The sequence below is a fragment of the Phoenix dactylifera genome, chromosome 16 (assembly GCF_051530095.1).
Source record: "Phoenix dactylifera cultivar Ajwa chromosome 16, Ajwa_hap1_PhDact_Kaust_v1.1, whole genome shotgun sequence".
Classification (NCBI taxonomy): domain Eukaryota; kingdom Viridiplantae; phylum Streptophyta; class Magnoliopsida; order Arecales; family Arecaceae; genus Phoenix; species Phoenix dactylifera.
Window position 1 is genome coordinate 20,830,580 of NC_143205.1, and position 15,332 is coordinate 20,845,911.

At 36.6% G+C, this 15,332-nt stretch overlaps 2 protein-coding genes across 5 annotated transcripts; both read right to left on the reverse strand.

Moving 5' to 3' along the window:
* Nucleotides 1–2,935: 2,935 nt before the first annotated feature.
* LOC103719406 (DNA sliding clamp PCNA-like) lies at nucleotides 2,936–9,119 on the reverse strand. 2 transcript variants are annotated; one of them, XM_008808624.6, is made up of 5 exons: nucleotides 8,980–9,119; nucleotides 7,296–8,679; nucleotides 5,579–5,731; nucleotides 4,201–4,298; nucleotides 2,936–3,361 (listed from the first exon to the last, which is right to left on the reverse strand). In XM_008808624.6, the coding sequence occupies exons 2-5, from the start codon at nucleotides 7,612–7,614 to the stop codon at nucleotides 3,152–3,154; spliced, it is 780 nt and encodes a 259-aa protein (XP_008806846.2). In that variant the 5' UTR covers nucleotides 7,615–8,679; nucleotides 8,980–9,119; the 3' UTR covers nucleotides 2,936–3,151. The 2 variants fall into 2 exon arrangements, with proteins under 2 accessions (XP_008806846.2, XP_008806847.2); XM_008808625.6 differs by lacking the exon at nucleotides 2,936–3,361 and adding an exon at nucleotides 3,926–4,072.
* LOC103719407 (V-type proton ATPase subunit F) lies at nucleotides 8,690–14,061 on the reverse strand. 3 transcript variants are annotated; one of them, XM_089927893.1, is made up of 6 exons: nucleotides 13,821–14,054; nucleotides 13,106–13,184; nucleotides 11,978–12,059; nucleotides 10,022–10,104; nucleotides 8,980–9,137; nucleotides 8,690–8,851 (listed from the first exon to the last, which is right to left on the reverse strand). In XM_089927893.1, exons 2-6 carry the CDS (start codon nucleotides 13,166–13,168, stop codon nucleotides 8,767–8,769), a joined length of 471 nt encoding a protein of 156 aa, XP_089784019.1. In that variant the 5' UTR covers nucleotides 13,169–13,184; nucleotides 13,821–14,054; the 3' UTR covers nucleotides 8,690–8,766. The 3 variants fall into 3 exon arrangements, with proteins under 3 accessions (XP_089784019.1, XP_008806849.2, XP_089784020.1); XM_008808627.5 differs by having other exon boundaries at nucleotides 8,794–9,137; nucleotides 13,821–14,053; XM_089927894.1 differs by lacking the exon at nucleotides 13,106–13,184 and having other exon boundaries at nucleotides 8,794–9,137; nucleotides 13,821–14,061.
* Between the last annotated feature and the right edge of the window lie 1,271 nt (nucleotides 14,062–15,332).

The following is a 15,332-nucleotide window of genomic DNA, read 5'->3' on the forward strand; positions in this document are numbered from 1 at the left end:
TATATAATATATGTATATATATATATATATGTATACACATATATACATACATACATATGTATGTATACATATAGAGATATATATTGCATTGGCTGCTCATATTAATCTTGCATGAGTATAATCAGCTAAATTAATAAAAAAATAATAAAATGATGGAGGAACCGAAGCATGCCAAATCCAGGCAAAAAAAATGAAGTCCATTCATTTTCTACATGTAACACGTGCCTACTACAAACGTGCAAACCTCTAAACTTCTGGTATGCACAAAAGTTGGTTAGCTGGCCGTTCTTTGATTCTCATAAATTTGAGATTCTAAGATGTATGTTGGGCATGGATCATCCTGTACAACTAGGTATTCTTTGAGATTTGTGAATTATCATGTTGATCGGTATTTGATGGGACCTGACTTGGGAGGGCAAGTTGGGTTGTAATCATATATTAATTGCAATTTGCGAGTGCTTGCTCGTTGTAGTTATTCTAATTTGATGCTAAGTGAGAATGGACTAAATTATCTTGCACTCACCTCAAATAATTAACTGATACCGAAGATGACCGATAGTTTGCCAACTCTACATCATTGCAATCTTCCTTTTTTGATGAAATTATAGAAGTGTTTTATCTTACATGGATTGCACATCTTATGACACTATCCTGGTTTAATTAATTAGTGTATGACGTACGAATGGGTCATGAAAACAGAATCTAACTAGAAGGAATAAACTAGCAAAAGAGGGAAAGACAGTAGCTACTTGATTTGTGCAGCTTTTGGTGTTTGTCCGCAGCTTAATTGAACAGCACCCTTAGGTGTTTTCAATCTACCATCCGAGTTCTAATTACGGGTGCAAATGGGTTTGATCTGACTAGCTCATAAGTGACTCTGACCGGTTTTTTGTTAGCATCTTAATGTTGGATCCAAACCCAACCCAATAGAAGATCGGATTAGTTTGGATCGGATCCACGGCTAAAATTCTAACCCAACGGGCCATTCTGGTCGAATCGGGTTGATGTATAACCTGGTTCGAACCCAAAAAATTCAGATCCGGATAGAATTCGAATTAAGAATTGATGTCATTACAAACTAATTTAAGATATGATGTAAAATTGGTTAATATATGAATGTCATCTAATTGGACCCGATGCAATTGAATCCAAATAAACCAAATTTTATTTAAAGAAAGAAAACCAAACGAAGCTTCTCTAAAAGTCATCTGTTGCCAAAGTATCAATTTCCAAGGTTTTTTTTTCTTGTTTTGCAACTTACTACAAATCTATCTTCATTGTAATCATATAAAAGCAGCATGTAATATCATGCAATATCCAATTACATACATCATGAGAAATTGAAATCAAGCTCATGTTGAACTAAAATGAACGGGAAGCTAACCAATCTCCTTCGTAAAGCCATCTCCAGCTTGGTAAAAGCAGACCCTATGCATCAAGTCTCCGTAGCTAATCACACACTTTGTATTACACAAGTCCTTTTTTACAAACAATATTCACTTGAAGGGAAACATAATTATTGCAATCAAGCATCAGATGCATCCATAGAGATAAGTTATGATGCGACACGAGAACTAAGCATGCCCCTATCATGACTTGTTAGGTGAGCGAGATGGCCTTTTCCCCATGCACAGTTGGACGAGAGTGAGTACTGATGAAGATTAGATGACAGTAGAGGAAAGCTATAGTTGTCTGATGTTGTGAGGAGATCGATTGTCCGTTTCAGACTGATTAAGTGCAAGATCAATACGAATATGGGTAAGACATGGGATGCAAAGGGATGAGTCTGCTGGTCTGATTTGCTCCATTAATTCCAGCAAATCTTAAGCACTCCTATGGGACCTAATAGTTTACCGGGTTTGATTCAGGTCAGATTAGATCAGGTCAAAATCTAGTAAACCAGACGATTCGAAAAATAGAATGGGTCCAATTTTAGAACCTGACCCAGCCTCATTTGTTCTTTAATATATATTAGATCGGATCTAAACGAGTCAGGTTGAATCCGAAAAATAGAATGTGTCCAATTTTAGAAACCGACCCAACTCCATAGTCTTTCAAAACAGATTGGATAAGATCTAAGCGGGTCGGGCCACAAATCAACCCGACCCCTTTGCAGCCTTAGTTCCCATTTATTGGAATCACCAAGCAGTTATAAGGCTTTTAAAAGCTAGCAGTTTTATGTACCAAAAAAAAATGTACCAAAAAAGAAAAAGCTAGCAGTTTGTGGTCAACCACTTTCCAAGAAAGCCATGGTGTTAGGGCAAAGGAGCAAGGAATGCAAAGCTAGCCTAATTTGCGAACCCTCCAATTTTGTTTGGAGCACAAACCTAGATCCCAACCCACATTCCGGAGGATCGGACATGACACTCTGCCCAATTTGACAATATGTTGATTTGCATGCAAAATATTATGACTAATTTTTCTTAAGACTTTTTTTAAAAAAATTTTGCCACCGTTAAAAATATAGTACACCATACCGGCTTAAATCAAATAGTACAAAATGTACCATACTGATTTGATACTCCAATAGGGGTAGCATATCAATATTCATTATTTTTTTTAAAAAAAAAAACTGTACCATATTGATACTTATTTTAGTGTCAGCGATATGAAGTTCAATATCAAAACCAGCAAAAGCTACGTTGGCCGGTTTCTTTATTTGCGTACTGCATCCCGGCATAGAGGTTAAAGCTGTTATCCGATTTGGATTTTGGTCCATTGGTGCAAGAGGTCGCGAGATCGATTCTCGCAGCGCCCCGCTGCCGCATCGTGCATAAAATGGTTTTCGCATGAGCAACAGCGTAAGAATATCTGATTGCCGTTCAACGAATCAATAACACCAGGAAAACAAAATTTATCCGTACTGGAAAAATTGATTTTTTTTACACAATATCTAAACTTTTTGTGTTCTCATTGGGTAAACCGATCTTTCCCACATAGCAACAGTTACAATATATCTAATCAAACAACCAATTATCACTTGATGAATGTTTCCTCCTATGACAGTTACTTACAACAGCTCCAATGTCATTTACAAATCATGCGATTCCATACAAGCTTTGAAGAAGAAAAAAAGAACAACATTGACACAAAAAAAAGAGGAGGACAAGAAAAGAAAAGCCAAGAGGGCATGGGGATGCTACGACCGATCTTAATCATCATCTTCAACTTTGGGGGCCAAATAAAATCTGATGTAACCCATTTCTGCAATCTTGTACTCCACAACAACAGGCATATCTGAGGACATGCTAATGGTTACCGTGTTTGACAGAGGTGTTGCCTTTGTAAATGAGTTCATATACCGCAAAGCAAATGTCAGAGAAACTGGTTCCTTCATTTCTATGGTGGTAGAATTCTCAGGCTGCAAAGTGGAAGGATACTTGCAGTCAGTTTTGGCAGTATGTCCAACAAAACCAAGACTCCCTGCAATAAATATTCTTTTCTTGCAACAAGCTAAAAAGAAGGAACCTTTCAAGGGGGTGTGTCCTATGATGATCTCAGCAATTTGAAATTTTATGATGTTATTCTATAAAGAGAGCAAAAAAAATAAAAATCCTGAATACTTCTAATCCTGATCCTACCAAGCAAATGACAAACTCTGAAAATCCTGAATACTTCTAATCCTGATCCTACCAAGCAAATGACAAACTCTGATTACTATTGAGAGCGCTAGAAAACTACAAACCTTGAATAGTTCTAGTCTTAACCCTATCGAGCAAAAATATAAATTGGTACCTGAATCAGAGGTTCAACAACTTATGCGAGCGCAAGTACTTCTCGTACATATGCAGCTCAGTTCAATATCTAGTGAGGAGTTCACAAAAACCGGAAAGGTAAATATTTCTCAGATTTGCTTTAGCAGACATACGAGTGTTCTAGTTCATTGGCAACATGATAGACAGAAGTTGGCTTTGAACAACAAAGATTGAGTGCATGCAATTTAATTCTAACAGGCTGTCCATTATAGATAACAATATGGCAAATAATAAATAATATATAAAAGAGCTAGCTAGCTAGCTAGCTTCCTTCTGACAAACAAATGTTATCATCAGGTGGATCAGCCACTCAGCCCCTGAAAATAAGCAATGCAAGAAAAAATATACCTTCACACAATGGGGAAAGATTTTTTTTTAAAAAAAAAAATATCCAAGTGCATAAACAGCAAAAATTGTCTTTCCTGATCCAAAAATGGTAATGTACCTTATCCACAGTAGTGTTCTGCCGGCAAACAATATTTGCACTGCCAATGCCACCTCTGGTCGAGAACTTAATTCCTTCCTTTGTCACAGATATTACAACTAACAGAAAAGATATTTCCTTAGTCCTACCATAGAGTCAGAATGGAGATAGGAGATAGCATCATAAGAATAGGATTGCCAACATTTTATGGAAGCAACCATTTACAATATAATAGTCTACAATCCATACAAGCAACAGGATGCTTCAACAACTTTCAAAGAATGATAGAGGAACCACACCAAATTCTGCTGTTTCAACAATTGAAGAGAAGTTCATCACTGGAGCATGGAACAGCACCAACCATTAGGAACATTTTAAAGATGTGCGTTACAATCTACCCAAAAAAAAAGTTGTTTGTTACAGGGGTGCATCATGGTAGCATGATATTCACTTGATGGCTAAAGAAAAGAAAAATATTAATCCAACTATGGCAGCTGCAAATACATTCGTCCAGCAACAGAATATCTGGTCATACATTGTTTAAACGGAACTAGGATTTCTCTCGTGTAGAGGCACATATATCCTAGGCCTGGGGTCCAAGCTATCAACTCACAGCTCGATATCTTCAGAGAACTAAGGCAATGACGCAGCCCTTGCTCACATGAGACAACCATGCGAATTGAAAAGCATAGCATACAGGCCAAAATATACAAATAGCTTTTTCTCGTGGCTTGGTGTAACAAAATTTTCTTTGAAAGAAAAAGTTCAAGAAACACAAGAAGGAATAAAAACTCATTTTACAAGGAAGAGGAACTGGCTTAATAAGAAGGCTAAACAGATAAAGGATGCTAGCAAAAGAATTAAGTAGAAAAGCATGCTAGATGAGACATAAACAACTAAAGCACTGAAGACACATATCAGGATCACCTACCATACTCAAGGAGTCACAAAGAAATATCCACGATAAAAAAGAAAACAAATTCTGTCAAACCCCTTATTAGAGTCATATCTAAGATGCAAACACAAATTCGTACTGATGATGATGTCCAGACAGAAAACAAATGAAAAAAAAATAATTAAATACAATTGATTTATCCCAAACGTGGTAGAATCCTTTTACGAGGCATAAGCATGATTTGGCCGACATTTTGGTTTGGCATGCATCCAGGAAGGACAACATACAAGCAAACCTATTATTCGTGACATATTTACAGATGATGCTATTTACTAGATGAAATGTTAAGCTTTAGATAATCAAGAATGATGACATGATGATCTACATTTCTAGATACGTGGAAGGTATGTTTCAGTGACCAAACATATGATAGGATTAGACATTTATGTTTCACACTTCCTTCAAAGCATGTGAGACACAAAATCAGCAATAGCCAGAACCTACCAGTGTCCCCAATACTGCTTAGATCCTTGCAGATTCGTGCAAACTCTAGAGAACGCATCTTGACAATGGCCTGATACTCTGCTTCAGGAATACCTAAATGATCATTCTGGATATCCATCAATTTCATTGCAAAGTCTGCCAACTTATCTTGTTCTGAAATAGAGAGCATTTAAAATAGAGTTGAGCATAAACCAAAAGCATATATAATAAATAATGATTTTAAAACAAAACTCAACATGATGAGTTAATGATAAAGATTATGCAGCAACATTCAACTTTCTAAAAGACAGTAAAGCAGAATGCCTGAGCTAAGTCATCCAGATGAGCAACTTACAGATACTACATATTCCACTACTGATAAAGCCGAAAGATATTGAATGACTTTTCAAGGACCACTCAGTTATTTTGACAGTGGAATGCCACTCTTAACTAGTAATGATCTAAAACACCCTCCATGACAGATATCAAGTCCTCTCCACAGTGAGGATCAATCAAAATGTTTGGTAACAGGAGGAATGTAAAGTAAAAGGTAGTAAAAAGTTACAAAAATTGATGCATAATAAGGAATAAACTAATGTAACAATAATCTGACAGCAAAGTTTAGCAACCTAACAACTTCATCCCAAATATAGCAGGTGAAGGCCAAAGATAAAGCTAAAATAAGCAACAAGAAAAAATTACAGTCAAACTGCCAAAAGACATGTGCGGAATGTTATTGGGTCTGTCCTGCATTCATGAATATTTCCCCAAAGCTTCATAAACTATTGAAGTTTATATACTATTGTAATTACTTTTGATTAAAAGAAAGACCTCATCTCAAAAATTTAACAGGCATGCCTTCAGCAATTAAGCTCTACTGCATGATTTATTATAAACCACAGTTGTCATCTTTTTTAGAAGACTGAAAGCCCGACGTGTTTATGAATATTCTATCAAATTTAATCAGACACCCATAAGACTATTATTCTACGTTTTATTTGAACAATGTCCCAGAAGTACCCAAGAATCATAGCCGTTATGCAAATCCTGCAACCCATCAATCACAAAAATCCAAAAAAAAATTTGCGTATCACAAGCTAACTAAACCGGGTTATCTGAAATCATCTAAATATAATTTCTTCAATTCGAGGGCAATTTAAAAAGAAGAAAACACTTAATGTGCAATTTAACCCATCACTGCTCCGAGGACCCCAAACACACAGAGAGAGGCCCTAGAAAAAAAAGAAAGAACTATAGAAACAAGTTCACAACGAATCAATAAATTAGTATAAATATCACCGCTCCAAGATCCCCAATCCACGAAGGCCTACTTAGGATAAAATTTCTTTTAATAAAAAATCCCTAGGATCTCAAACCCTAAATCCAAGTCCTACACAGCTAACCAATCACCCAGTTATCAAAGACAAGAAACGATAAACAAGCAACTTGATTAACTTTTATTTTCTCGACAACCACAGTCAAACCCTAGTAACTTCCGCAGTCCAACAGATATTAAAAAAAAACAACGACGACAAAAGAGAACCACATAGAAACAATTCCATTCCGAATCAAGAAGCTATCAAAGATCCATCCAACGTTCTTGCCATGAAGAACCCTTATAATCGAAGAGAAGCATTTTAAACCCTCAAAACCGTCACCGATTGACCCCTGCAAAATGAAGGAGAAGGAAGAAGACATGCGACATGCCAATTCAAGAAGCGAGAAGGAGACTACTCACTGGGGCTCTCGAAGATGAAGGTGATGGTGTCGGAGTCGTCGTCGGCATTGAGGATGATGATGTCGTCGTTGGCGGCGCAGCGGAGGAGCTTGGAGACGTTGTTGATGTTCATGCCCATGGAGCGGTTGCGGTCACAGCGGAAGTGGTCGAAGCCTTCGGAGCGGAGAAGGAGGGCGACCAGGGCGACGTGGCTCGAGTCCATGGCCTGGAGGGACACCCCCGACGACGAGAAGTCGAAGTTGGCGTCCGTCACCAGCTCCTTCATCGCCTCCACCACCATCTTCAGAAGTCTCCCCTGAACCAGACGCAGCTCCAGCATCCTTGAAGAAGAAGACGCAGAGTTCGAGAAAGAGAGAGAAAAAATTGCGGGAATTGGATTACGGGTTCGCTTTGTATAGAGATTGGAGAGAGGAGAAGGAAAGATGGACGGAAGAAGGGGTTAGCTTGCGGAGGAAGATGCAAGCCATTGGTATCAGAAATCACGTCAACAATGACGGACAGCAACGTCCGTCGGCATGATAGGTTTTTAACGGAAGTGGGGTTTTTTTTTCAATTTTTTTATAAATATTTTTCTAAATATTAAAGTTTACATAAATATTTTTTTAAAATTAATATTTATATGTGCCTATATATATACAACGGTATTTAAAAAATAACAATTTTAAATTAAAATAATTAAATTATTTATAATGGATAGATATAAAAAAAGTATTTATAAAATAATCGTGATGAAAAATAAAAAATTATTTCAATTTTTTATTTTATTTTTAATTAAAATAAATATAAATTTTAAGAAAATATTTATGTAAATTTAAATTTTTAAAAAAATATTTATAAAAAAAATTTAGTACAACGTACAAAAGTGCGATCAACAAAATTAAAAAAAAAAAAAAAGCTAACACGACTTTGCATCATTTGTGGTTGCACCAATTTGATTGATGATGTTCTGATCCAGACTACCCTAGTGTTAGAATCTGACGCCATTGGATGGGTTGCTATTGTTCCCTAAAGCTATTTTTTCTAATAAAATATAGTAAATAAATATTGTTTGGATATTATACATATATACACACATATAAACAGTTGTCTGGTGTTTAAAATCGAAATCATATGTCTCAATAATGGATAGCAATCTGATCATCGCATTGTTGTTTATACATGTTAAAAAACCAATAGTAGGATGATACCACCTCTTGCTATTTGGGTTCATCTGTCGAGGATAGGATGGAAATTAAGGTAAAAGATATGGATTAGCCCATCCTAATTTATCAGACAAAGGCGTAGTCTGAAGGCACATTATGCTTGGAAGCAATGGGCTCAGCAGATATATCAGCTCAAGCAGCAAGAAATTGATGAGATCTCAACGCAGTCTGAAAGCGTTAGCCTGCAGATGTAAGATCTCAGTCTCGGCAAATATATAGACTGCATCAAATTCTGGATTTATCAGCTCAACCAGTAAGGAATCGATGAATCATGGCAGCCACAAAAACAACCATGATTTAGGAAAATCAAACATCACCTTCGTTTTTGCGTCTCCATTAACATTTTCTTCATAGCTAAAGTTCGAGAGAAATCAGTCATTCTTCATCAATACATATGGAAGCTAAAATACACATAAATACAATGCAACTGGTGGAGCACACTACCATCAGTTGCACTCAGCGAAGAACCAATTTTTCAGTACCTTGATGATGCTATTGATTCTGCAGAGAACAAGTATCTCACTCGAGAAAGAACTGAATCCTGAGTAGGGTCATATGGATGGTCCTTGGATGGAATCTCCAGAATAGCAGGCACGGGTTGGTTGTAGCTATCAACTCGATACCTTATCATATTCGCAATCTGAATAAGAGAGCAAAAAATGTCAAACTCCGGCAATCAACCTCGGCAAGAGAGAAAAATTGGATAAGAGGCAATAAAAGTTGCAATGCATCAAAAATTGGATAAGAGGTAATCTCGGGTAAACATTGATAACTCAGCATCCAACAAGCAACTCATTCCTTCTAACAGATAAACAGATTAACACAATAATGTTGATTATGAATACTCACACTTGTGTTTCAAGCTTTCGAAAAGACCTTGAATGAAATACGAATTTAACCATTAAATGACATGATATTTTGCATAACACAAGGGATGTGTCGAAATAGCCTAGCTAGGTAATGCCATGGATTCTATCGAATGATTACGCATATATTGACCAAGACAATAAAGGTAATGCTCTTTATTGTACAAACATCGAACAGAATCACAGATTAATGTCAAGCATGTTCTTCAGGAACATAGTAGATCATATTCTCGACGAACACAACTCCAGTGAATCTCATTCAGTCACTCCATCAAGATGAGAGAAGAGGCAGCTATTCTCCCGGTTGATGAGTCAAAAATTGTTTTGATAATGAAACTATCCACTGTATGTTTCACTTAATGTCTAAATTTTCTTATAGACTAAGCATGGCAGTTCCACTATCATCCATGAAAAGTTGCCAGTTTGGGATATGACACTCTAAAGTGTGTATTCTGATACAACTAACATATTCATATAACATACTGGTATGTTTACTTAAGTATGATACCGTATACAATGTAAATATATAAAACAAATGTAAATATATACAACGTAAATATATAACGTAGAAGTCAGAGATAGGCTAATAAAACAAATGAATAATTATATGCAAAAACTGGTGCAAGAGATAACAATCAGCACAGTCCAGCTTACTTACATATTGGTTAATCAGCACAATCGCAATATCCTCTCTTGTGGTGAAGTCTTTAAATGCATCTTCAATTGCTTTCACCGTAGTTTCTAAGATGGAAGCATTTATTTATAGTTGAAGAAATGTAAGATCAACTATTCAAAATTCTCATGAGAAGGTAAGGGACATGCACCAAGATATTCAACGTAAACCAAATATACATACATGCAACCCCCCCCCCAAAAAAAAAAACCAAAAAAAAAAAAAAAGGAAAAAAGAAGGCCCACAAATTTCATTATTATTTTTTTTTTAGAATGCAAGAACAAATAAGCATGTAGACGAAACTATAAACTAACAAAATCGACATAAGTAAATCAGGCAAAGAGTTTTAAGAATAACTGACATATGTAGTACTTTGCAAATATTGGCTTATTTAAGAGTTCAAACAAATTATATTGGAAACCAAAACAAAGACAAAATTTCACCAAACGATACTTAAGAACCTATGATGAGCTCAGCAACTATATGCGTCACCCATCTGACGCTCAAGTTTGACACATTTCTCAATGATCATGCATGACACCCTTCTCCATGTTCATAGCAACCTATTGCATATAAGGAATCCACAACTAAAAATCACAAACTTTAAGAGTTAGAAAGCAATCACTAAAACAAGTTTTGAGTTTTGCTATTGACCTGAAGAAAGGAATAGGCTCAACTAAGAAGCTTCATCCTGCTTCATTGAATTGGTTTTGTGGATTCACCCAACTAACCATCAATTTCAAAACAGGATTCACCTGAGCTCATGCTATTGTGGTCAAATATCCACCAGTCCTTAAATGGTAGAACCCTATGCCCTTTCCAGTACATTCAAAGTTCAAATCCTAACCATCTTTACCATTAACTCAATCAAACGCTTCGTAATTGCTTATTGACAGATGTCCTTAAAATTTTTATATGTTCTTTAAACAAAAATCTCTCCTTAATGCCTCAACAAATCACTCTATCACACCCCCTCTCCAGCTCAATCAAGGCAATGTGTAGGTCAAATCCTGACTCTAAACCTTTCAATAATTCGCCTAAACTAGAATAGAATTTCCACTGGTTAAGTCTTTTGACATGAGCTTATGTTGTTTCTAAGAGATTAATGTTGTTCATGAACGTTTGTCTAATCACCCTCATATAACTTTAGCGTCGATCATACATAATTCTATAACAGTTGGTACAATATTGTACACAAAAGATACTCACTCCTACCATTAAGCTTTTTCCTCAATTCATTGACTTAGTTAACTGGCCAAGTTAATTGAAGTTATTTACTGTTTTCCTGTACATGTGATATTCCATCTTACTCAAATCCATTGGCCTTTTACATTGTATTCTACAAAAGTTTCTTTCTTTTCTAATTAGGTATTAATGCATAGGCATTCACAGCTCATTTATGGTTCCCCAAATATGCTTTCCCATTAAAAACAATTACACTTTTAAAAAGAATGACATGGAGCAGGGGTGTTGCCAGAAATTCCAAAAGTTTTTAATAAAGGTGACATTGTTCAACATTCCAGAAGGCTTGTTCTCATGTGTGTGTGTGTGTGTGTGTGTATCTCATATTGGTGGCCTATGTTTACAGTTGTATCTTTTCTGAGGTGCAAACTTTTGATTTTAATCTCTAATTAGATTTTTGATATACTCTCTCTTGTATAACATCTTCATATCCAAACTTCTCAACACTGATCAAATTTCTTTTTTTCCTGTTTTCCAAGGATCAGAAATTATGCATAAAATAGTGGTTCAGATTTTGTCTTATGATATATAAGAGCAAGTAATATGCCATTAACAAAATGTTATTGCCAGATAAATTAAAGTATAAGAATAATACTTCATAATGGACTTACTAAAACTACATAAATTCAAATATTATATTGGAGAATGTTATATGTCAATGACATATAAGTTCCTTATTTGAAGAGTTTAAGAATGTACTTGAGTCCACAATAAGGTAATTTCTCTTCCTCCGCAAATCAACATTACCAACCCCAGCTAACAAAAATCCAACCACAGTGTCCTGAAACAATAATGCACGACCAATAGTCCATCAGATTATCTTTGAAGTCTGCAGATAAAAACAAGAATAAGATAGCACATAAACAGTTCAATATGATGTTTCTTGATGCATCAATACTTTAAACACTGTCTCAACATTGTGATAAGTGTTTAGGATGCACATAGGCTACATTGTTTGAGTTCTTCTAGTAGCTTGATTTGCTCATGATGGACACATGCAGCACCTAAATTTTCTTAAGACTGGATAAATCCTCATGTCTAAGACCATCCAAACCAAAAATTGAAAACTCCAAACAAAAAGGCTTCCTGCTTTTATTTATAATGTTAAAACATATAGAACATAAGAGTAGTAATTGTGCACACACTAAATAACTTTGCTGCACATCAGCTATGTTGTGGGATTCGAGATTCCAATACCTAGATAACCTAATAGAATTTATTAAACTGAGTAATGCTAATCTTCTAAAATTGTAAGCATAATGAGCTATGAAATCTAAGAGATACTATAACTATGCAAAAGTTTAAGGACATGAAAATAACAGGAAAAGCATATTCCGACATACCATCAGAAAACTACTATATAACAACGGGGTTGCATCAGACGTTATAATTTCCCAATGCATCTATTAGCAGTTATGAAAAGACCATCCTTTAGTCATCCACTTTTTTTATGATTACGTGCTAATGTTCTAAACATCCTGATTTTCAACAATTTATGGCTAGAAACCCCTAAATCACAAAATCATAATTAGTGGAGAAGTTTTATAAGCCCATGACCCAACAATATTTTTAAAAAAATGATCTTGCACTTATTTTCCATGTCAACCAAAAACTAAAAATGCTCAGAAATGATGTACAACTAAAACTTCTTTAAGCAATTTGTGATATTAGTGAATTCTAAATTTACTCAATCAAAAAGTTTAGTCATCAACTTTTCTGAGCTTCCAACTCTATCCTTTTACTTTTTCATTCGGGACCTACAAGGCAATTCAGCTAATAGCAGACACCAGCAAAGTTTACATTTCCCAAGCAACAAGCATATTGTACCTCATCAGCAATCATAGCAATAAGAGCTGAATTACTTGTTGGGATCTGAGCTCTTCCAGCCATTGTAAGCCGTTCTCACCTGCCCAACAGAGAAAAACAGAAAACAAAAAAGGAGGCACACAGCATCTTAACATACAATCCACAAGCATTAAACATAATTGGCAAATAAAGCAGTACAGTCATAGCCTCAGCAATCTTCAAAAATTTGACTGCTGAACAAAATAGAGTCTTTGCTGTTATATAATATAAAAATCAAAACTAATCACTAATACTCGATCTTGGAAGCTAAATAAAACTCCCTGATATTAAATCAACGCAAACAGAAGTCTCAAGCCCCAAATTTTGAAGACCTGAACTTATCCATTCGTACTAATCCAATAAGAACAACTTCCGATTCGATATGATCCATTCGATAAACTAATGGATCTTGGAAGTCGTTCTTAACATCGAACACCTGAACAACAATAATTAGACCCACTATACAGTGTTGGCGAGTAATCCTAAAGACAATTCCGTCAAGACTTTATCTATAGGAATTCAATTACAAGGCCTTTGCAATCGCTAGTAATTCTCTATATCTCAAGAAATCTCGCTTGGACCAAAACCCTGAACTAATAGGGCTGGAAATTTGTGATATTTTTTTCTCTACTGCATATATTAGAAAGAGAGGGGAAAAAACGAAAAAGAAGTTCAGAGAGGAGCCGAGATGGATCACCTCCTTATTATCCGGAGTGTACCCGAAAGCAAGGGGAGCAGCCACAACTCGAGATCCGGGGTAGGGAAAAGGGCAGGGTCCTCCGAGAAGCCGCCTGAGCCAGGCCCCGCTTCGACCATTGGCCATTGTCCGATTACATTATACGATCTCTGAAACTCAGGCGATCTGACGCTATCGATTTTTGGATTTCAGAAGCATCTAGAAAACGCTTACGTGGCTACCCATTGATCCCGACCTTGGCTTGTCGGCGTCAAAAAATTATATATATATATATGTGGGTTGGATCGGTTTAAGCAGACTTGGATCCGTAACCAATAAAGTTCGAGTCCGCTAATTAAATACTGGGATGGGCAGTCGGCATTGTTTTTTTAAAAAAAACAAAATCATGTGACCGTTTCACGTGCCACGCAGCTGGCGGGATTTTGCGTGCGACCAAGTTAAAAAAAAAAGAGTCGCGGTTGTATGCTTCGCGCGACAGAAGGATGCGCCTCCCTTCTAGCCCCTCGAGCGTTGGATCATCCACTGCACGTCTGAAAACACTCCTAACTCCGTGGTTTATCCCCTGTACAGATCGCAAAAAGAAATGGCGATGATCCGACGGTTGACCTTCTCTCGTGCGGAGGATGCAACCAGGCTCATTTAAAAAGGTTAGGACAGATATTTCTGAGGGTGATGCAGAGGAGTAGGTGGAGATCATGACTTCAGACTCGTCGCAGCCGGAGAACGTCGTATATTCGACATGACCATCATAGGAACAGAACTAAGAGCTGCATAAAAGAACATCACCTATATAAAGCTAATTCTAGATGCAGATTGTATTTATCTTAAATAGAACCCGATTACGGTGATCGAGTAGATTCAAGACCAAAACAAGTATGACGATGGGCAACCGCTGCTTCGGGATATACATACACTTTCAAAAAGGTATAGATTCTTGCCATTCATGTCTATCAAAAGGTAAACAATATAAACGATTTGATTGCCTCCCATGCTGCCCAATACTCGAAAGAGATTCTTTGAAAGAACAAGTTTGTTTCATTTTGTCTCCATCAACTTTTTTCTGAACTTTGGGGATCATCTAGGGTAGTCACCACAAGTCCATTCAGATCGGAACGATTTTTAAGTTTGTAAAACAAATTGATTGGAGCCACCAAAGCCCTCATCCAAGTCATTCGAAAACAAAAATCTTTCGGGAATTCAGGTCTCGAAGTTATGGATCCAAGTTTCAGGTTGGGTCCAAATCAGATCATGGCTTGCCGCCGCCTGTGAACAACCAATCATGCTATTGGTTTTGGTGGATAATTCCACAAGACCACAACATTGGGTCAGGCCAGGAAAAAAGAGAAAAAGGCTGCTCTACCCAGTAGCAGCCATGCTATCCCCAAGCCAGGCGAGGCCCCCTTGAGTGCGAACTGGGAATAGGACAGTAAACCATGACGAGCCAGTAGCTCTCGGCAAGTTCAAACCACATAATATTAACCAGTAAATGCATCGACATACATGCATATATGC